The sequence below is a fragment of the Alternaria dauci genome, chromosome 4 (assembly GCF_042100115.1).
Source record: "Alternaria dauci strain A2016 chromosome 4, whole genome shotgun sequence".
Classification (NCBI taxonomy): Eukaryota; Fungi; Ascomycota; class Dothideomycetes; order Pleosporales; family Pleosporaceae; genus Alternaria; species Alternaria dauci.
The window spans coordinates 2,709,009-2,731,210 of NC_091275.1; the positions used below are offsets into that span (position 1 = coordinate 2,709,009).

General features: G+C 52.6%; 6 protein-coding genes across 6 annotated transcripts; 3 read left to right on the top strand and 3 right to left on the bottom strand.

Moving 5' to 3' along the window:
- Window positions 1-1,418: 1,418 nt before the first annotated feature.
- ACET3X_005455 (uncharacterized protein) lies at window positions 1,419-3,592 on the top strand (the record flags this gene model as incomplete). The annotated part of the gene is made up of 2 exons (XM_069451662.1): window positions 1,419-1,514; window positions 1,571-3,592. The coding sequence occupies 2 exons, from the start codon at window positions 1,419-1,421 to the stop codon at window positions 3,590-3,592; spliced, it is 2,118 nt and encodes a 705-aa protein (XP_069307499.1).
- Window positions 3,593-9,047: 5,455 nt separating this feature from the next.
- Window positions 9,048-10,865, bottom strand: ACET3X_005456 (uncharacterized protein). The gene is made up of 5 exons (XM_069451663.1): window positions 10,804-10,865; window positions 10,041-10,750; window positions 9,958-9,992; window positions 9,678-9,904; window positions 9,048-9,590 (listed from the first exon to the last, which is right to left on the bottom strand). Exons 2-5 carry the CDS (start codon window positions 10,102-10,104, stop codon window positions 9,167-9,169), a joined length of 750 nt encoding a protein of 249 aa, XP_069307500.1. The 5' UTR covers window positions 10,105-10,750; window positions 10,804-10,865; the 3' UTR covers window positions 9,048-9,166.
- Window positions 10,866-11,147: 282 nt separating this feature from the next.
- Window positions 11,148-12,538, bottom strand: ACET3X_005457 (uncharacterized protein; the record flags this gene model as incomplete). Its single annotated transcript, XM_069451664.1, has 2 exons — window positions 11,148-12,033; window positions 12,093-12,538. 2 exons carry the CDS (start codon window positions 12,536-12,538, stop codon window positions 11,148-11,150), a joined length of 1,332 nt encoding a protein of 443 aa, XP_069307501.1.
- Window positions 12,539-13,818: 1,280 nt separating this feature from the next.
- On the bottom strand, window positions 13,819-15,330 carry ACET3X_005458 (uncharacterized protein; the record flags this gene model as incomplete). Its single annotated transcript, XM_069451665.1, has 1 exon — window positions 13,819-15,330. One exon carries the CDS (start codon window positions 15,328-15,330, stop codon window positions 13,819-13,821), a length of 1,512 nt encoding a protein of 503 aa, XP_069307502.1.
- A 691-nt stretch (window positions 15,331-16,021) lies between these two features.
- Window positions 16,022-17,591, top strand: ACET3X_005459 (uncharacterized protein; the record flags this gene model as incomplete). The annotated part of the gene is made up of 2 exons (XM_069451666.1): window positions 16,022-16,320; window positions 16,382-17,591. The coding sequence occupies 2 exons, from the start codon at window positions 16,022-16,024 to the stop codon at window positions 17,589-17,591; spliced, it is 1,509 nt and encodes a 502-aa protein (XP_069307503.1).
- Window positions 17,592-18,393: 802 nt separating this feature from the next.
- On the top strand, window positions 18,394-21,756 carry ACET3X_005460 (uncharacterized protein; the record flags this gene model as incomplete). The annotated part of the gene is made up of 1 exon (XM_069451667.1): window positions 18,394-21,756. One exon carries the CDS (start codon window positions 18,394-18,396, stop codon window positions 21,754-21,756), a length of 3,363 nt encoding a protein of 1,120 aa, XP_069307504.1.
- Between the last annotated feature and the right edge of the window lie 446 nt (window positions 21,757-22,202).

The window sequence follows — 22,202 nt, forward strand, 5'->3', positions numbered from 1 at the left end:
ACCGCATGTCGTGCAGTAGTAAGATTTTAGGCTTATCGCACCAAACAACCATCCCGGAATACATTCCGTAGACTGTCGTTCGGATGTTGAGTTGCTTGGCTCGAGATAATGCTGCCGTTGCTTCTTCCGGCGTGGTGAAGAATTTTCCGTCGGATGCGATCAACTGGGGACGGCGCAGCATTGCGTGCATCCCCGCGTGCATTACCGTAGTGTTCTAGCGCAGCACTTCCCCAGACGCAGGACTCACGATGTCCAGCTTGGCATTACACATCGCGCACTTTCGAATGCACTGTCCCCAGATTCTACCCCAGAATATCTGCAATGACGCTTTTGTCACCCGTACCGCAGTCGTGCCAAATATGCGGGGTACAAAGCTATTCGATGTCGGAGGCCACCAAACTTTACAAAAGTCCGCGGCGTGCCTCGCCTCGAAGCCAGTAGCCACATGCAATTGCTTAATAAGAGCCCGATAGTCTGGCGCCGAACAAGGGCGGAACTCGACAAGCAGTGCAGTAGCGCAGTTGGCAGCTGCCGATCAAGCAGAGCCTCCTCGACAGAGATAACGGTCTTCACATCTTTGCATGCTGCATCCGGATTACGAGGGCACTACGAAGCCTGTGTGATAGGTTCCTTGCGTTCGAGGCGGTCACAAAGGCGCTTCTTCCTCTAGAGTCATACCGATGTCTGCATACGGACAGGCCTGGACGCTGTCTTGAGTGACGCTCCGATATCGTCATGGGGCATGCGTGCAGACGTGGCTTTATCTTGGGTTGAGGTATCGTGAAGCAAGATGATGCCGCCGGTGGAGCCAAGCGCGAGCGCTAACCGTACACAGTCATTAATTCCCCTTCTTTCATCCCACCTCTGGTCCATTGTGGGGTAGCCGTTGATCAGGCTTATCTCCAGACCCTCAACACGCTCACGATGCTTTTCCAGCCATAATCGTCTTCACGAGCCCGCTGCCGATGATGACTCCAGGCGATGCGGATAATCTATCCATCGCATGTCCAACTTTTCCGCTCTGCGGGCGTCCTCCCATAGAGGGGTTTAAAAGCGAAAAACATAAGGGTGAATTGCAATGGCTAGCCAATCAGCTTCACTTTGATGCACGATACGGATGCATCGGGGAAAGCTAGATTGTTGAAAGGCCGAAGCTCGGCTGCTAGGCTTGGGCTCCTTGCATCAACCACACCAGCGACACCTTTTTATCAGCTGCTATCTTGGCCCACACGAGTCTAATGATAGGCGAAGAGAACCATCGGCTCAGGCATTACCCCGTCACGCGCATTTGAAGCGACGTTTCCGCATTGTCTGGGTCCGCATTTTAAGTCCTGTTACTTCACACCGGGAATCTCACCCCATTGTCGTTCGACATTCCCAGACCTCGTCCACTTACCAAGTTCACTCACATTCTCAACATGCCCACATCGGCTCAAGACAAGGTTTTGGCGAGAGATCTGAAGGCTAAGAAGACCAAGTCCAGGAACGGATGTGGTCGATGCAAGCTCAAGAGAGTAAGAATCCTACGCCTTTGCCTACTGCATGGGCCCACTTGCTGACAAAAGTATAGCTCAAGTGTGACGAGACCGCTCCCGGGTGTTTGCAGTGCAAGAAGAGGAACGTCGCATGCCCTGGCTACGAGAAGACTCTGAAATGGTCGACAAAGTACGAAGTCTTCAACCCTGCTCAGTCCAAGTCCACGACTCCTAGGCCTAGGTCGACACCCGACGCCGCCTCTGTTGTGTCGACGGCTTCCAAATCACCCCTTCCCCAAAACGTCGCCAGCGGCATCGAGGCTGCGTTGGCGGCCGTACTCCCTGCAGGCAGGAAGAACACTACTCCCACACAACAACTCTCAACAACACAGACTTCATCAGCAATCCCATCACCACCGAGCTTTGAGGAGCCAGCCTCATTACACGAGTCTTCTACCGAGGATGGCGACTCTCCTCGCGAGTACGAGCCTTTCCCCATGGAGGATGTCAACAACATGGATCCTATCATGCTTGATGGATTCGCCGATGCTATGCAGATGCCTAACGAAGACTTCAGCTTCGATCCGTTTGAGAACATCGACTTCGACTCTGGATCGCTGGAGGACATTACATTTGACATGCAAGACCTCTCACAGAAGCAAGACATGACCTCCTCGTCATTACCTGCGATGGAACGAGGATCAACACGAGAATCTAGCCCCAGGCTCTCGCGCTCATTGCTTCTCGACTTGTATCGCCTCCCAAGTCCTTCTCCAGACCCATCCTCACCGGACGATGTAGAGTCGCTGCTCGTCCAACATTATTTCAAAGACGTCTGTGGCGTATTTTCTTCCTTCGATTCTGTTCTCAACCCTTTCCGGACTACCATTGGCCGCATCTACAAGGAATGTCCTTCCATCAACTATGCGATCCAATCCATGGCTGCCGCACATCTGGCCAACACCTTCCCCAACATGGCGGCAACAGGCCTTGAGCTGCAGCGCAAGGCTCGTGAGGCATTGGAAGCAGAGCTCCCACTTGCGCAAGGGGATCACAAAAGCACGACCAAGACTTTCCTGAGCATCATGCTACTAGGCCTCACCACATCATGGCACGATAGCAATGCACTTGGACTCGAGTATCTGTCCCTCGCAAGGGATCTGATCCTACCCAAGCTCTTCAGCCGGTCGGGAGGAATCGAGTTTGAGCGTGAAGCACAATTCTTCGAGGAGTCCTTGATTCACTGGGAGATGCTCATGGGCTTCGTAACAGAAGACGCAATGAGCTTCTCTCCCAAGTCAGGACTGCGACCAAGCATCACCTCCAAGAAGGCTACTCTTACTGCACGTGGACCACAGGGCAAGATTGTTCCTCATCCTTGGACTGGTATCGCACCCATGATTCACTTCCTGTTCGCTGAGGTCGGCCGCTTGGTTCGTAAGGAGCGCTCAATGGATCGTGAGTCCTCCATGGACCTCCGTCGCCGACAGGAAAATCTTCAAAATGCCGCATCGCTCGAAGAAGACCTCCTGGCCGTCGACTATCCATCGGTTGACCAAGTGATTGACACGGGTGACGAACGTACTCCCAAGGAACACTTCGTTACCATTGCTGAGGCATACCGTCTTGCTGGCTTGTTGGAGATTTACCGCGTCTTCCCTTCCATCCTACGCAAGCGTCTGGGATCAGACAAACCCAAGGGCTCCGACAACATGAACCTTGACTTCCCGGCTCCACGATTTGAGACAGTCTACGAGGACACCGACATGAAGCTATGGCTCAACTCCCTTGCGATGCACATCATCGGGTCGCTCCAGTCCCTGCCCTCTTCGTCTGGTACATTCTGTATTCAGCCACTTCTACTCGTCGTTGCTGCCTCCGAGCTCAAGTTCGTCTCGTCGGTTGACTTCTTCGATGTTCAGGCCAACGACTCAGAGATCGTCGGCGCTCGTGAGTTTGTTATTAGGCGCCTGCAAGAGTTCGCTCTTAGGCTTCCTAACAAGCCCCTTCGCAAGATGATTCAGCTCATCAAGGAGACATGGCGCCTTTCCGATGAGGGCCGCGATGCCTTCTGGATCGACGTCATGAACGAGAAGGCTTACCACACCATCATGTGAGCCTAATCCAGTCAGTCTCTACCAGCCCAGCGAGTGGGGCGGTTTCCTTCCACCAAAACTCTATCCCTTCTACGATACACTTACGACGTCACATTAGCGCTTTTCCTGGATCCGGCATTTCTCTACGGCGTTCGACATCCTTTTCCTGTTTTCTTTTTCGCGCGCCATTCCTGGAGACCAATCTTCTGGTCTTCACCTGTACGACTGTACGAACAGTTCCTCGATACGAACTCTAATGTACGGCTTCCACCTAGACCTCTCGGTTCTCAAGCATCCTGTTGATGTGAATGCGGGACCCCTGGCCTACTGCAACAACGCCCTAATACGACTACGATACTCCCGCGCGATACCCAAGCAACTTTACCATTGCCAACTGCGATAGAACAAAGCCTTAATACTGGTACCCATCTGGAATGCTCTGCCAGCAACCTTTTACCCTTCTGCGACTGTCCCATTACGATACCACCAGCTGCGATTCAGCCCACTGCGATGACCTGTTACGATGACTTGTAACGATAATACATGGACCCATACCAGGACTCTGTTCCGCCTAGATGACATCCATCGAGATGCCCAAAGCGACAACCCGAGCGAGTTTACTTTTCCAAGCGACACTCCTTCTTCCTACTACCACTACCAAGCAACAAATGATTCCTCTTTCCAACCTTGCGATACCTCCCGCTGTTTGTATATTAGTAGTCTTTTTATCTTTCTTTCTGGTAGGTATGATCAGATGCTTCCATGTGTTCTCCCGATAGCGACACTTCGTCCATTGCGGCCGTGCATCCTTGTACCCACCTACCCGGTCCGACCGTTTGCGCCCTGCCACAATTGGATCGATGCATCGCCCGGGTGACCTGTATGTAGATTGGTTTCTGTAGCGGTTCTGTTCTTTCTCTCTTTCCGATACCCAATTGCTTCACTGGTAGGCGGAGCGGCTTTTTTGTTTTTTTCTTTGCGACACGATGTCGAGCGTTATTGCAAGAAGGAGGTGGGTGGTTGCATGCACGAAAGCGGAAGGAGGATTTGCGGAGGAGGGATGTCACAGTGCTGGCGCACAGGCATCGGCGTGTGTCTCCTTAGATAAAACTTTGGGGTGCGGGGCATTCTCCAGACCCCGTGGCGGAAAGGTTGCTGAGGTACCACCGCAGGTGTCATGGCGGGTGAAACCCCATGACATGCGACGGTAGATTGAGCCCAGTTATTTGTCTGGGGACATGTGGCACGGTACCACTCTACGTCACGCTGTCGCATCGCTGGAACATGCATGCACAGTAAACATGTACAAGTGGAAAGTGCAACATAGTAAATTCATTCAAAGCCGTGATGTGGGTAACACTACATCACTGGCCTATTTGCTTCGTCATCACTATCATCATCATACGCAATGAACTCCCTCCTGCCATTCGACGCCTGCGTGACAAAGTACCGTGTTGTCTCGTACGCTCGCAGCTTCTTCTCTGCGCCCGGGCTACTCACAAAGTCTGCTTGGTGAAGCTCAGTAGGGATGGCCAGGAGACGCTGTTCCGCACCCGACAAGCGCAACCTGCTGTGCTTGTGGCATGTTGGCTCAGGAGAATCCTTGTTTTCAATCCTGAAAACACAGTTAGCATGTGATGGGATTCAATGAGGGATAAGAAGGGTAGATGTCTTACCATTGCTTGCCCAAATGCACACCTTCAGCAATGCAGGCCAACACGGCCGCCACAATGATAATCTGAAGCGCCCACAATCCCACCAGCGAGCTGTGAAACTCGGACGGCGATGATCGGGCTTCTTGGTGACATGCTATCCTCCCTTGTAGCGATGACGACATGGATTGCGTTTCATCCTGATCCTCTCCCTGCTCTTCCCGACCGTTCATCAACACCGCCGTTGGCAATGGCTTCTGGGCATCCTGGATAGCTCCCCGCATATACGAGTTGTATATCTCTGGTTCGGTGTGCTGCAACTTCTCCAATTTGGATGCTAGGCTTGCGCATACGTTGATTGCGGCCACGGGACTTGGTAGGGTGTTTGCTGGCGTCCAGTGCGCGGCCGAGGGTGTGTATGCAGCGGAAGCAGGAGCCGGTGATGATGGGACATCATTGACGATTTCGCATCGGCATAGTGTTTGTGTCGGTGCTGCAAGTGCTGTTGTTGATATTGAAATGATAAGAGTCGCGATAATCGATGTAGAGAGTTTGGCAAACATGTTTGCTGCTGTGATGTGACCTTTTCTCGCTGCGATTAAGGAAGATGGTTGTATATTTAGTATTCCCTTGTGCTGGCGAAGCCACGCGTTGTGACGTTTATACCAAGATGAGGGGAAGAGGCGCAGCAAATGTCGTTTTCTTGTATCTGTTCGGACCGTTAATCCTGTTGTCTCGGGCGTACTGCTCTGGTGGGCTAAGATTACATACCGAAGCCAAGGACTGGGCCTTGAGAGTGATGTAAGCGAGTTAGTTGAAGATCAGCAGCAGTATGATTACTGTGCGTTAGGTTGATCGTTATCTGGAGGCCTAATGTGCTGGACTGATGCAGATGAGGCAAGTAGTTGGGTAGGGGAGTGTGGTGTTGTTGTTATTGGTGGTGGGTATGAAAGGGTGCTGATGATATGCAACAGGTAGCAACAACCACAGCCTGTATGTACAAATTAAATTACTTCGAATTACTTGAGAGAGAAACAACTGCCAGAAATCCGAATGCGCGCAGCAGAGGCACAGTCTATATGCAAATTCCTGCCATAGCCCCATTGAGCTTCAGCGCAGCTCTTGTATCAGCTACGCCCACACCACGACCGGCCGTTTCGCACAATAGCATCTCGCCGGGGGTCTGAGCGGGAGGCAGAGACCGGGTTCTAGGTTCAGCGCAGGGTCCCGCGCTGGGCTGCACCTTTTTTTGCTGTAGCTTTGGCCAAGAAGAGCACTCATTTGAGCGAATATAAACGGCGGCTTTTGTCTGTAGGGAGGTTGAGTGGGCTTTTGTGGAAGGTTTAGGTTAGATTGCGAGGTCATTGGTGCACTGGAGGCGCAGCTGCACGGCTGGGAATGAGGTGGAGCTAGCCGAGTCCCCACAGATGCCCAGCATCATCGCCATGGTTTTGACAGATGAATGATGCTGACGATATTCACCCCGCTAACCTATTCACACTTTGCGTTTGATGATAGACTTTGCTCGTTTCTCACTGGCCTTCCATGTCTTCTTCCCCATCTCACAGATTAGACCTCACTCCGCTCGCTTGGCTTCGCACCACACCGCAGACAGGGGGCCCCACTCGCTATCACGGACTGCGAAACGTTAGGTACCTTCGCACACGGACGCCCCTCGTCCCGGGTCGTACCTGAGGCTAGAACAAAGGCAAACATCCTCGGCTCATCCCGACAGCGCCAGCTATTAATACTCTTTTCTTTTTTCCCATCGCGCAGTGGGGTCTCGTAGTATCTCGTATAGCATACAGTACCGTTCTTTTTGAACGTTGGTGTCGAGAGCGCGAACGCTCTGGAGGGCTCTGGACCAAATAGTCGCGCCACTGATACGAACACCGAGTTACCTCATAGTCTTGTTGTGTGTCGCCTGCATGGCTTTTTCTCAGAACTCAAGTCTCACCTGTCACGTCAGGTGTCGAACGCGGCGTCTTCTCCGCGCACCACTATTTAAGCGTACAGCGATTCTTGCGGGACTGTGGGCGTAGGGCCAAACAGTTGGAGTCGTGGATTACCTTTGCCTCGCGAAACGCATGGCTTGAGCTTCCGAAACGGAGCTTCACAGCTAAGAAATGCCGCGGAAAGCTTGTGGTTGATGGAGATCAGGGTTGAGGCATGTGGTGTTTCATTTGGTCGATTTGTATACCGGATGCCATCATGCGCGGTTGTTATCATATCGTAGGATTGCACGATGCCTACATCTCGAGAGAAGGCCGCGAAAGATATCGGTTATGAAAGTGGAGGTAGTGGGTGTGTTGAGCACACTGCCAATGGAATCATGGTCTTTGTGAAACGTAGTGTAGTATTGAGACCTCATACTAGCAGCCGTTGCTCAAAGACAGCGGGGTGCCTTGCGAGCAGGAATTTCGAGTCCTTTATCCTTGCTGGAACTCGAAAAACAAGTCCACGGGTCCCTCTCGTTGTAACCAACCTTCCATGGTGTTATCGCGTTGCAGTGTTCCTTCTCGAGCCTGTCTTTGAGCTCATCCCAAATGTTCGCATAGCTTGGATCCATCCTCAGTACCTCCTCCCTCATAAAATCTATAGTTTTCTGGCGTTCACATTGCCCTAGAATTACCCGCTCCAACTCTCTGGTAAGAATGCCCTCCCACTCGCCCCTCCTGATACCTCCATTCCGCATCTCAACCTCTCGACCATCCTCTCTTTCGGATTTAGTGGCCCAGAGCTCGACGTGATCTGCTCTTCCCTCATAACATTCCTTCAAGATTGCCATCCTTTTAAGCTTGCTCTTCTCTTCCTTGAACCATACCATGCCGCAGAACCGACACCAATTCCTTCCTGAGATAATCCACTGATGAAGACAATCTTGACCAATCGTATGCCAGCATCCCGGCGTCCGGACCTGGACGGCGATATTACAGCTGCCCATGGGGCTACAGCATGTATGTATGTCTTCTGACCATCTGCAAAACTCTGGCGGTGTGGCTTTTGTTGTGACGGGAGGCTGGCCGGAACGACTTGAGGCATGTCTCTGTACAAGTTGCGCACTTAAGTTCGAAAGGTTCGGGTTTGGCGACAGATGCATGGTCGATCCGAGGAGAGCTGGCCGCTGTGGTATATTGGCTGATGGCTCGATTGGACCTTCTGATAATCTTCGTCGAAGATGCGGTTGTGGTTCATATTCTTTCAGCAGTTCTCGAGCCTCCTCTTTAGTGCAGTATTCCACCCTGGTGCCGGTCATTTCCGTCCAGTAGTTACACATATACTGCTCACAAATAATACAGCGCCTGTGGATGCTTGGTAACTCGAACCTGTTGACATGTTCTGTGCGTAACATAAGCCATACAGCAAGTGAAGGAGGGTCGTCCGGTAGGTATTCGGTAGCGTCAGAGCATGCTAGGCTTGTTGTTGGAGACGAGTTGCTAGTGGGAAGTGACATAATCGGTTCGTGGAAGTAGACAGACGATGAGCTGATAGCGATAGCTTGTTGATACTGACAGTGAGAGCGCGCTGTCTGCCGACGGCGCCATAGAGCGATACATAGACCGAAGGCAAGTACGTGGACAAGTCTGTTTGATGTGTAACTTCCGGTACCTCGTTGAGGCAATAGCCACCGTGCTTCGGTTGGAATGAATGGCTTGGTGCACAGAGTAGTGATAATAGACCTCGTTGCTATGCTCGCATAATGCGTCAAGCACAACCCGTCAAACATTTTGCAAGCGATGCTCGATTACAAAGACGGGTAGTACTGATTGAACATATGAACACAAGGCACCGAATACTTATGCTCTGATATCTCTGTTATTGACGTTGTACGTACGCTAATCAGACATCAAATCTTTTCTCTCCGCCTTATTATCCGCTTCCCACTCTCAATATCCGCATTCCATCCCCGCACACCGTCCACCATCTAAGCATTCGCACCACCCTACAAAACAACCGTTCCATTGTTTCCAGTGATAAGATCAATCTCTCCAGCAATGATCGTTCCGTTCTCCACAGCAGCAGCATGTCCTCTTGCCAACATTCCATAGACGGGCAAGTACTTGTCCAGGTATGGCAGAACCTCCTTAGCACCGGGGGTGTTGCGCCAGTCCCTCATCAGATCACAAACGATGGCGAAGAGCGAGACGAGTTGCACACCTGCGGCTTGCATGCGCGAGTTTGCTGTATCGCGAACGAGTTCCGTGTAAGTACCGCTGGCTTCGATGTTGGCAAAGACAGAGTAACCTTCTGCGCGGAGAGAGAGGGCGAGGAAAGCAGTGCAGACGTCCGTGGTGATGCCGCCGACGATGATTTGGGTCTTGTTTGCCGCGCGGATAGCGGCCTGGATGTCAGCGTTGTCCCAGGCGCTGGAAACGTGTTAGCTGACTGCGTAGTGATGAATGCTTCTTCGAGCCGATGGGCAAGAAGAGGTGATTGAGCTAGGCGTGACTTACTTGACCTCGCCTTGACGTCTGATGAGCGGCGCATCGGGATACATCTCCAACATCTCCTTGGGCAAAGGACCGTTGGGACCCTGGTCCGCAGACGTAGTCAGGATGACAGGAAGGTCGAAGAGCTTGGCAAGCTCGGCATGTGCCATGATGTTCTGCTTGTAGAGGGTCGGGTCCCAATCTCTAGCGATTTGGAAAAGACCGACTTGCAGATCGAGGATCAGGAGCAGCTGGAGTGGACCTCAGATTAGAATATGAGCTGAAGAGCGGGATGGTAACTTACCGCGTCGTCTTTGTCAATGCGCTCCCATGGCACAGCTGAGATATGTTAGCTAGTGGAAGACATGTAATGTGAGGCAATCGTACCATCACCACGAACGGTGTTGAAAAGCGTAAGAGCCGCGAGGGCGATGGTAGAAGCAAACTTCATGTTGAGGGATAGCGACTGAATGGACTAGGCAGGAGATGCTACTGAAGTCGAGAGAGTGTTCGATACCGATGCGATGGTTGGATGTTTACAGGCGGTGCGAGGCTCCCTTTATATCCCAAAGTCCTCCTCTTCCATCTGTCAACACTATGTCCTGCTCAAAGCCTAGTCCGTGTACCTGCTTCTTCGTGCCAATGTCTCCTACGCCCTACCCACGAGCCTAAACTCGTAAACCATGATTCAAAATGACATCTGGGTGGAGCCTGCAGTGGAGTTCTACACCGCGTAGCCTGTCGACTGCTATCTTCATCCGGAAATTCTGCAGCCTCGATGCTATGAAAGCCATGACTAACCAACGACCCGGATTATGCTCAAACCGACTACAACAAAACTGGTCGCCTACGCGGCGTAGCCCCCGCATCACCACCGTAGCCTATTCATCGTGCATGCACAGAGTGGATCACGATCGGCATCCTTGGTGTTGATATGTCGTGCATCGAACTCGACTGTTATTATTTCTTCCTGAATAAGCGTTTGATAACCGGCAGCACGGTACCCTGTTCGTGTAGTGCGCTGCTGCCAATGTCATGGCCCATGTTCTTTCGCTTCGGTTGAGGCTGTCGTGCATCCAGAGCTAACCGGCAACCACCTTAGAAAGCTGCCAGTCAGCAACAAGACTCTTCTTCATCAGCATTTGCTCACCCGCGCTTGCGTTCAATTCTCATGCAATCTCGATCGTGTCGGGGATCTGTGCTTGGAGCTCCTTGGTCAGAGATTAGGAATCCAGGTGCGCTGTTTGACTGGTGGAAAAGCCCGGGAAGGTACGGGCCGATGGTGATTCCGGCAAAGCACGGTCATGAGTAAGCAATAACAAAGATGGCGCGCAACATATTCATCAAACAATCAGCGTACATGTGACCTACAAGACATTACGTATCCATTATCTATCACGCTAACTCAAGGTACGCGTCATATCCTCAAAAGCTCTTGACCGACTCCGAAGCTCAGCGGGAAACCAAGGCGACAGCATGCAAAGCTCGAAATATTTACTGCGCAGCAAGACCGTTGTTTGCCAAAAAGTCCTGGATTACTTGGTAACCAGCAGTGGCATTGTAATGGAAGGTCAAGCCGTGACCAGTGTTGGGCTGAATGTAAGACTCGAAAGCAGAGGCTGATGGATAAGCCAAAGCAACGCCCTCGGGGATGTTGGAGGTATTGGTGCCCATGATTTGACCGTAGCAGTTTCCTCCACAGAATGGCACATCGGTTTCGCCGGTGATGACAAGGACGGGACCTGTAAAGGGAGATGAACTGGGTGAGCCACCGATGGTCAGGAGCTCACCGATGGTGACGGGTTGCTTGGTCTTCTCGGCTTCGACAGCGAGGCCAACATCATAGTTGCCAGGCTCGAGGAAAGCGTACTGCAGGGTAGTAAGGTCGGAGTTTGCGAAGTATCCAGAGGGGTAATCAAGCGAGATGACGGACTTGTTGTAGCCGGTGATCAGGTCGAGGACTTCGGTGGTCGCAAGCTCGTTCCATATCTCGTCAGAGGTTAGCTCCACACCAACGGTTGCGAGGATCTTTTGAAGGCCAGCAACGATGTTGTCGCTCAGATCATACTGGTCGGCGACAGTGCGGATGATATCGTTGGATGCATTTCCGAAGCGCAGAGGCTGGTTGAGGCGAGCGCTGTGCAGGTTCCATCCGGCAGTGATGTACGGAAAAAACTGTCCGGCTACAGAGAAACCAGTGAGGATAACACCATCCGTGTTCTCAGGGTAGAGAGCCGAGAGCCAGTAGGACTGTACGCTACCGAAGGAGTGACCAACGTGGATGACCTTGTCGTATGTGCAGCTGATCTCTGGGATCTCGCCCTTGCGCAATTGCGTAGTGACGGAGTTGAGAGCTTCAACTTCAGCTTGAGCTTGGATCCTGATGAGAAAAGAGCATGGTCAGCAGACCATGTAGGACGAGTTGCATTTCCCACTTACTCGTTGAAAGGATCTCCATGAGAGGAGTTGCCGATACCCAAACGGTCGATTGCGAGCGTACTGTAACCAGCAGCCAGGGCTACATCGACATAGCTGTACTTGTAGTTGTCGTAATCGAGGTCCCAGTAAGTCTTGTCAAAACCAATGCCATGGGTCAAAACCTGGATTGTCTTGCTGCTGCCACTGTCTGGCTTGCAGTACTGCGCGGAGATGTTGTACGTGCCCTCCAACGTTTGGTACCCCTCAAGAAGCTCTGCTGTGTAATTTTTCCCGAATTGATTGAATCGTGCAACAAATGCACCAACATCGAGGTTGCCCTCCACGGGCACTTCCTTGAACAGTCCTTGCCTTGAGGTAATGTGCGTCTGAATAAAAAAATTCGAACATTGCCTCGCGGCCGCAATGCCAGCGAGAGCAAAGGGTAAAACTGCTTTGATCGGACCCATGGTTGTGTGTAGTATGAGTTTGGATAATGAGTTTCCTTGATAAACTCTTTCCAACGTTTGAGGAGGGGACAAGGAGAAGGAATAAATATTGGCTCAACGGATGAAATGAAACACGACTTGAGCGGAACTTGCCTTCAACGCGATGGATTGTGGCTGGCCGAATGTGTAATACGTGGTCGTGTAAGCATACGACTAGCTGCGTCCACCCCTCCCGGCCTTTTCAAATTGGAGCCGCCAGTAAAGTGATAACGCACAACCTCGTCGATCAGAGGCTTCCATAGCGTTATCCAACGGCCCCTCGTCCAATTGACGTTGTGCAACCAATCGTCGTTTACCGGCTTTCTGGCCAAAGTACCGTGAGAAACCGCCTGCATGTTGAATCAGCAACTACCGCAGGACACCTAATGCAGGTGACGGCAAGACAACATCCGAGAATATGGAATCGTGGGGTGCCAGAGTGTGAATTCTCAAATCGGGCACAACTCCGGCTCAGTAGCGGATATTCCTATAGCATCATAGGCTGAATTGAGTAACCGATGAAGCTTTTCGAGTGCTAGTTCCAGTGCGTCGAAACTACTTTTCCACCTCGGCGGATGCCACCACAAGCGGGTACGTTGCGATCTTCATTCTAGAAGGCGTCGATAGCACACGCGTAAGACGTATTAGGACAAGAGGAAGCCTCGCCGGACTGCATCCTCACGCTGCAGGTTGGTCAGCCACCTTGTGCTTTTAAGCAGTAGTTTCAGCAGGGACGCAGGGCATCCTTTCAATGACCAGCGGTACACAACCAGCATGGGTAGGCGTAATCGGAACAAATTCGGGGCTCGAGGATGACGATGCACTGTGACTGAATATAGCGTGGAAGTGTAAGCAGCAAAGCTTTGGCAGTATCAGCATCCAGACCTTCGATAATGACGCGATAGCAGTCGCCATGTTTGTGGTGGTGAATGATGATGTGCGCTAAGAATTTGGAATTGTTGCGTCCGACTCCAAAGACGTCATCATTAGTTTTGGACGGCAGCGAGGCTTCCGTGACGATCGCAATCGCGCGTCTCCTCCTAAAGCCATTATTTACCATGCCGATGGAGCAAGTGGGGTTTGCAACCCGTAGAAAGGGGTAAGTCAAGGGGAAAGCAAAGAGTAGTGAAGGTGGAGAGATGGGAAAAGTAGCGACGCGTCTTAGGGATGCCGCTAACCTCAATCGGGCCAAATGAATACTAGGCTGAGCCTCGCTCATTACATGTCTAGGAAGCATACAGCCACTGTTCCGCCAGTTTCTTCTAGGAAACCTTCTTCTTCTTCAACATGTAATCTCCACCCTTGACCGCCTTGTAGATACCATACAGTCCACTCAACAGAGCATTGCTCTTCACGATTCGCTTCAGCATACCCTTCAAACCTGGACCAAATTCCTCCTTCCTTCCTCGATCTTTGACTTTATCCCATATACTTGGCAGGGAACTCGCGTTGTACTTGCTACGGAGAGCATCGTACTCGTGCTTATCGTAGACTTGCCACCATTCATCTTCGGTATAAAAGACACGCGAGTATAACCACTTGAGTCCACCAAGCTCGCGCATCTTTGCTTCGATTTCGCGATTTGCGCGGACATACTCAACCTCGCTGGATGGATATGGGCCCCAGATTCCAACACTGATCTGTTCACCGTCATATTTACCCATTTGTTTCCCGCCGACTGGGCCTTTGAACGGCTTCGGATGTCCCATCGAGCTTCTACCATCCTGTCGCAATGGACACAGCCAGATGGGGTATATGTTGAATGATTGGTCCACATACTCCAAGAATGATGCAGTGTTTGCCGCTGGAAAAGCGATGTCGTGGATTATAAACCGGTCCGTATACCCAGACGCATGTAACGCGTGATACATGATTCTCGTGTGCATGAAGTAGTCCAGCAATAAGCGTGTGAACCACATGAAGGGGACCATGAATAGCCTGTAAGCATACATGCCCATCCAGAATGCCCCGCGATCGTAACGAAATAGGTAGTCTTCTACCGGAACAAGTTCTTTTGTAATAATACCCTTGGATGCGAGTGTCCTCGCGTGTATCCAGAACCACTCGTCCCAGGGTCTGGAAAATCGTTGAATAGGTAGCCCAGACGTATGTTCTGCGTCAACGAGGCGACCTGTGACTATGACTCCGGCACCTTTGGAGAACAAGACCCCGTCAACGTAATCGTTCCTTTGGTCGGTGGTGTGGTATTGCATCTTATCTGTGGCATTCTCAAAAGAAAATGTCGGGTGGTAAGTGACCTCGACTAGCTTCTTCAAAGGAATAAGCTGCATTTCCACCAACGTGAGTACCCCAAGGGTTCCGAAACTACCTCTCAAACCTTCAAACAGCTCCTGGTTCTCGGTCTGAGAAGCCGTGACAAGCGTGCCATCTGCTAACACTACTTCAGCGCTTAGGACAGTACGATCGAAGAAGCCGTGCTTGAAACTGCTGCTTTCTCCTGCTGTGCCCACGAATCCTCCTCCTACGGTAATGCCTGGAAATTCCATGACAACGGGAGGCAGCAAGCCCGCTTTCATGGTTTCTCTGACCAAGGCATCCATGGGGACATTGGGTTCGACAAGTGCTGTTCGCTTCTCTCTGTTGATAGATAGGACGTGGTCGAGGGAGCTGACATCCACAATGGAATCCCGGTCGAAATCAGCATGGCGGGTGCTGTTAGTACTACCGTGGTAGACTCGGAATCCCGTCTTGGTGTGATAGAAATGCTGTATGCGAGAGCGAACCGTCTCTACGGTAACCTTGTGTTGCTCCATCCGGAAAGATGGTTTAGAGCCGACTGCGGCGACGCGAGTGCAAAGCTTCCAGTATTGGCTCCCTGTGCGATGCGTGGCTGATGAGGCTGAAGAAGTTGCGCTAGCAGCGGGTCGAACTGGCCCCACGAATTCACGAGGCTGAACCACCACCAGTCCTCCCTTCTGCTCTTGTAATCACAGAAAAGGCGTGCTAGAAGTCTACCAGCCACCTCCTGCCATCCAATGATCGTTTCTGTCGTATAGTATACGCAAGCAAAAGCTGTGGGACTGGGTAAGTCAGTCTCAACGCCATACGTCAGCGTCCTTAGCGAGTGGATCGTCTTCCGCGCTTCCGGTCACCATGGAAGGCGCGCAATTCCATCGTCTGCGAGACGGGAAGCGACACTCGCGCATCTGATTGCGATTCTGGCTGCTCTGAATAGCCTTGGACGACAATACTCCACTCAGGTATCCTCAGCGATATGAAATCCCTACAAAGCAATGCATATCGATCCTTTGCCCCGCACAAGAGTAGCTCTTGGCCCGGGGCGAGTGGTCAGATATTGACTTTAGCAGGATCGAACGGGTAGTGGAGAAGGCGCAGCGGCCCTTTGCTTATGTATACATGAAAAGTAATGCCACGCCATGTTCTCTCCATCCTCGGACCGCTCAACAACATCGTTACATCGCATTGCATCATTACACTGTCGCCATGGATACACATAACTCAACAGTAGCAACACTCGCATCGCAGGTCGCCCGCTTTAGTGCTTCACAAACACCATTTCGCATATATCATGGCTCTACGCTGTCTACACGGAAGTCGTCGCGTGATCGCAATCAGATCATCGATGTCAGCTCTCTTAACCATGTGCTAGAATTTGATGAGCTTGAGAAGACGGTCCTCGTGGAGCCGAACGTGCCGATGGATAAGCTTGTAGAAGCCACAATGGCCAAGGGTTTCTTGCCAAAGGTCGTTATGGAACTTCCGAACATTACCGTGGGTGGTGGGTAAGTCACAGGAATCTGAGCAAAGAATGCCCTGTGCCAGAGGGCTAACCAGTATTGACAGGTTTGCTGGTACCAGTGGCGAAAGCAGTTCGTACAAGTATGGGCTGTTTGATCGCACCATCTCGGGCATTGAGCTCATCTTGGGTAACGGCGAGGTGATATGGGCATCAGCAGAACAGCATCGCAACCTATTCTTCACAGCAGCGGGGAGTTGTGGCAGCCTAGGCGTTATTACCCTGCTCAAGATGGAGCTTATCGATGCTCGCCGGTATGTTGAATTGGAGTACATCCCAGTCCACTCAACCAATGAAGCCGTCCAACAGTTGCGACGCTACCAAGATGATCCGGAGGTCGACTACATGGACGGCATCCTGTATTCGTTGACGAGCGGAGTAATCATGATTGGGCGCCTGACCGATGCCCCCATGGACAGGAAGATCCAGAGTTTCGACAAAGCGACAGATCCCTGGCTATACCTGCACGCAGAAGACATACTCAAGCGGATACAGAGCGAGAAGACGACATATAGGGAGCTAGTGCCTATTCAGTCCTATTTCTTCCGCTACGACAGAGGTGTCTTTTGGTCAGGACTACGCGCGTTCAAGTACTTCGTTACGCCCTTTAATCGTCTGACGCGCTTCCTGCTGGATCCGTTCATGTATTCCCGGACAATGGTGCATGCCCTGCATCGATCGGGTCTCGCCTCGCGAACAATCATCCAGGACTATGGGGTACCCTATGATGCAGCAGACGAGTTTATTAGATGGACTGATGAGAGGACGGGCATTTGGCCGCTCTGGCTGTGTCCGGTAAAATCAGCACCTCAAGGAGAGCGAAGCTTCTCCCAAGGTAACAATATCAAGGACGACATTCTCCTTGATGTGGGAATATGGGACATGGGACCAAGTGACGCTCATGCTTTCATCAAGCTGAACAGGGATTTTGAAGCCAAAGTCACCGAGTTGGGGGGCATGAAGTGTCTGTATGCGCATGCGTACTACACGGAGCAAGAGTTCTGGGACATTTACGACGAGAAAAAGTACATGGAGCTCCGGAGAAAGTACCACGCCGAGAGCTTGCCAAGTGTCTACGACAAAGTGAAGGTTGATCTGCAAGGCGTTGCTGGGGGAGCAAGCGCCAGGAAGCCGGAGACGTGGAATGAGTGGGTGTACCGGCAATTTTGGGATACATGGCCTTTTGGGGGACTGTACGGCGTTGCAAGCGCAACGAAAGGGTTGTTTTTCCAAAGCGACTTCTTATTGAAGAAGTGACAGGGCTTCGGTCACAGCCAACGTGGCTGGAGATCGGGGAATGCATGGGGAGATCCAGTGCATCGGCATACCCCTCAAAAGCATAGTAGTCGATATCCGGGCCGTCTGTTGCCCTGACAGCTGCCTGCATGTCGAGAGTCTAGTACAATGAAGATCAGCTGGTTAGAGGGTCAAGCGCGCAGTGTACTACGTGAAGAGGCGAAGATGACGTCGGGCTCTGTGTGCAGAGACGGGATGGAGGCTCGTCTACGCAGCGGTTCGGGCAGAACAAACCGGTTCAGGGCGTGTTTCAGAGGGGAGACAGGGAAATTGCTGGTAATGAAAACGCGTAGATGGCGCCGGTAGTCGCGTCGACGTCAGTGGAGGTTAGCGTGAAAGGCGGACCATTAGAGCGGCGCCTCGACTCACCGCAAGCTCGCATTGACGTAGCAAAGAGCTAACCGCGACCCCAACCACCCCATTTCACCCGCTACCCACTATTGCAGCCTGCCCGTCAACCACCCTGTGAATATATCAAAACTTGGCCCTGCCTCTCTCCAGACCCCCACTACAACCCATTTCCACCGCACCCGACACTGCAACCCACTGCACCTTGTCGCTGTTGACAACCACGGGCCATTGGACGATCCTGCCCTGTTGACGAATTTTTGGCCAGGTACGCGAGCTCCAGCACGACGTGTCGCGGCAATTCACCGCCGCCGCCCTCCATCCACAAAGCTTCTGTTGTTGTTGTTGTTTGTCTGTCGCCGTGCACAAAATACTAAAGGCACTCGCAGTTCAGCCCTCTTCTGCCCGCTCAACCATGGCGCGCCTCAGTGGCCTTCCATCCGAGCACCACCACGAGGGTCCCGGCGACGCTCCCCGACGCAAGCGCGGCCGCCCGTCTAAGAACCAGACCACCGACGACATGACGTCGACGGGCAAGCGCACCGCCTCGCCCTCGGCAGAGCTCTCGCAGACGAAGCGCACCAAGCGCCTCCAGACCGTCGAGGACGAGGACGAAGACGAGGACCAGATCGCCCAGGAGATGCAGCAGTCCTTCTCGCGCTCGCAGCGGGGAGATAACATTGACGTCCAGGAGCAGAGCACCACCACCACTACGCGCCGCTACAACCGCCGACACTCTGAGCCTCCAGTCGCCGCGGATGACGACGCCGACGAGCTCATGTTCAACCGACCCGCTTCCACACAGCCGCTGCCGGGCCTGACACCCCATCTCGACCGTGTCGGCGCCTCTCGCAGCCGCTTCACAAACACCCGCCGCGCCCGCATGTCCATGCCGGCCCAGCTGCACGTTGAGCGCGTCGACGAGGTCGACGAGGTCAACGGCAACCGCGTCCAGTTCGCGCCCCTAACACAAGTCCTGGACGGCCGCGCGCGCCGCCGCCTCCGCCGAAGCCATCTGAGCCAGGAAGTGAACGACTTCGAGGACCACCAGAAGAAGGACAAGAAGATGTTCCTGGAGCTGCGCCGCCAGCTCAAGGCACAGGACGACAAGATCAAAGACCTGGAATACCGCCTCGAGGCCCGCCGACTTGGTGAGATTGACCTCGCCGACTCAGACGCCAATGATCTGCAAGTGGAATTGGACGAGGCCCGTCAGCAGATTGACGAGCTACGCGCTTCTTCCCTGTACAACGGCGACGACAATGAGCCGGTTGACATGTCTGACGACGACGAAGACGGTCTGGTCATGGTCAACCCCGAGGAGCTGAACATGTCGCAGGATCTCGACATTGAGCCCACGCCCGTCGGCAGGTACTCGTCTCGCGCGCTGGAAATCTCCAGCCAGATGACTCTTGAATCCTTGCCCACTCTGTCGCAACTCAACCGCGACAGTCTGACCGAGGGCGAGGATGTCATAATGGACAAGATCGAAGACGAGGCTGTCGAGCGTTACGAGCGGGAGCTCAAGCAGATGAGCAAGGCCTTGGGTGAGTCTCAAGGTGCGCTGCGCTTGATCACCATCGAGCTTCAGAACCTACGCTTCATTGAGGCTGGTGCTTCTTCGAGCGAGATTCTGACCGACCTGCGCCATGGTTTCGAGGACCTTCGCGCCGAGATTGAGAAGTTCTTCCCCGGTACCACTGTTGGTCTCACCAACCAACAGCTTCTCCAAAAGGTCCCTGAGCTCTTCAGCGGCCTCTTCTTCGAGCTCAAGCAGCAGCTCACCCAGATCAGTGCCTCTCAAAAGGCCGAAGTGCTTCTTCGACGACAGTATGAGGGCGTTCTGGACCTGCTTGGCGAATCAGACGAGCGCGTGAAGCAGTTGGAGTCGGACGTCTTCACCCTTGACAAGGCAAATGACGACAAGGCGCGCGCCATTCTTGACCTCGAGGAGCGCAACGCTGCCTTGACTGAACTTTCTAACCAACAAGAACGCACTCTCGCCGAGCAAGACACTGACATCGCTACTCTGCAAGACGAGAACCAAGACAAGGACACTTCTCTAGCACGATTACGCGAAGCTCTCGAGAAGTATCGTGTAGACCTTGACAATGTCACCGCCGCCGCATCCGAATTCGAGACGAACCACCACGAGACGATTGCTCGCATGGAACAGGAATACACCGAGCGCATACAAGGTCTGGAGGAAAACCTCGATGCTGAGCAGGAGGCTCGCGAAGCCGCCGAGGCTGAAGTACAGCAAAAAGATGCTTACATCGAGGAGTTGGAGGACAGTATCGCGCGCATGGAGACCGATGTCGACAACATCACCACCGACATGACTACTCTCAGGGAGCGTCTAGTTGCGCAGACGGCCGCCCGCGAGGCTGCAGAGGGCGAGCGTGATGACCAGATCGAGCAAGTCTATCAGCACGCCAACACCATCGAGAACCTCAACGAGGCCATCGTTGAACTCAAGGAGCAGCTTGCCAACACCCGAGAGAACCTGGCTTCTGAGCGTTCTCAACGCGAGAAGACCGAGGCCGATCTTGACGAGGCGAATGACAAGATCGAGGATCTCACCACCCGTCTCCATGATACTGGCCTTCAGGCTAACGAGCTGCGATCCAAGCTGTTCCAACTCCAACAGGAGAAGGAGACCGCTCTGGCAGAGCTTCAAGAAGATGCCGAGGAGCGTGAGCTTGAACTGAACAACCAGCTCGACTCCGAGATTCAGCTTCGTCAGACTAAGGAGAATACCATCATCCAGTTGGAGCAGCAGATCATCGGTCTGGAGGGTGATATCGCGACACTTGAGAACAATCTGTCGGACATGACAGACGCTCGCGATCAGCTTGAGCAGGATCGTGACGTCCAAGTTGCCAACCTTGCGGCTCAACTCGGTGACCTGAAAGCCAAGTACGTTGCGCTAGAGAACTCTACCAACTCCACCATCACCTCACTCCAGGCCAACATTACGGACCTCAACAACCAGATCCAGCGGCAACAGGCCGAGATCAACGATCTCTTCGATCAGGTCACTGAGAAGGAGCGCATCTACCTTGAGGACACGACCGCTCTCAAGGGGAAGATTGATTCTCTTGAGGAGGATCTCTCTGTCCAGAGGGCGGAGAACGAGGGCTACCGCAAGGAGAACCTGTCCCTTTCAAAGCGTGTTGAGTCCGAGGCTAATGAGCTTCTGAACATTGTCGACGCTCACGCCAACGAGGTCGACGCCCTTAATGCTGTCATCAAGACACAAGAGGCCACGATCAAGAACCTCCAGGACACTTCTGCCAAGCGCACCACGGAGTTTGAGGAGATGATCGAGGAGCGTACAACCGAGCTCACAGAGATGCGTCTGCTAGGTGATGCTCGCCTCGAGACCATCGTACTTTTGGAGGCCCAGATCGAAGAGATGAAGGAGCGCTTCCGTCTTGCTGAAGAGGACACTCGTGCCACGATCGACGCCCTCACTATCTCGCAACGACAACTCCAGGAGCAGAATGAGCGTCTTGCTGATGACCTGAAGCGACGCAACCAGGACGCTCTCCAGGCCATCCAAGAAATGAAGCTCAAGCGCATTGAAGTCAAGACCCAAGGCGTGGGCGATCTCCACCGTGTCGCTAACGGCAAGATCTTCAAGACTAGCGAGAAGGTCAAGATTGGAAAGAAGGGCAAGAAGAAGGTCTCCAGGCGCCAATGGGACTCCGGCTTCGGCGTTGATGAGAACGTCGAGGACGAGGAGGTCAACGCGGAGGAGCCGCTTGCTGCATAGAATGCAGTAGATGACGATTGCAAGTCGGCGTGACGACTTGCAGGTTTCGATTATATTTGGGTCCTATATTGTTGCTGTCACTGCAGAGCAGTATTCTTGTCTTTTCTTCTCTCTCACATTTTTGGACACATTACTCTGGGCAACAGATTGTTTCGTTTGTCATGATAACACTGGGCACTGGCATTTGCTATCTTACGACTCGACAACTTGGCTTCATCGCTTCGTTTGTTAGGATAAATGGTGGTAACGATATCGCAGTGTATTGCATAGCGCACGGTGTCTGGGTTCCAGTTACGGTCACGGGGAAAAGAAGTAGTGTAATGACTCTTGTTCTATCATGTACAGCTTCTCCTTTTTATCATCAATCAATCAAGCAATCAATCACAACAACAAGATCAGACCTTACTGCTCTCCGTTCGCGTAACTGCATCCGTGGAAGAACTTTG

Excerpts from the sequence above, each read along its gene's own strand:
- ACET3X_005456 (XM_069451663.1), bottom strand. The coding sequence starts at position 10,104 with ATGAAGTTTGCTTCTACCATCGCCCTCGCGGCTCTTACGCTTTTCAAC. Across the intron at positions 9,993-10,040 it reads CAACACCGTTCGTGGTGATG|CTGTGCCATGGGAGCGCATT; the intron begins GTACGATTGCCT and ends AACATATCTCAG. Across the intron at positions 9,591-9,677 it reads AGACGTCAAGGCGAGGTCAA|CGCCTGGGACAACGCTGACA; the intron begins GTAAGTCACGCC and ends ACACGTTTCCAG.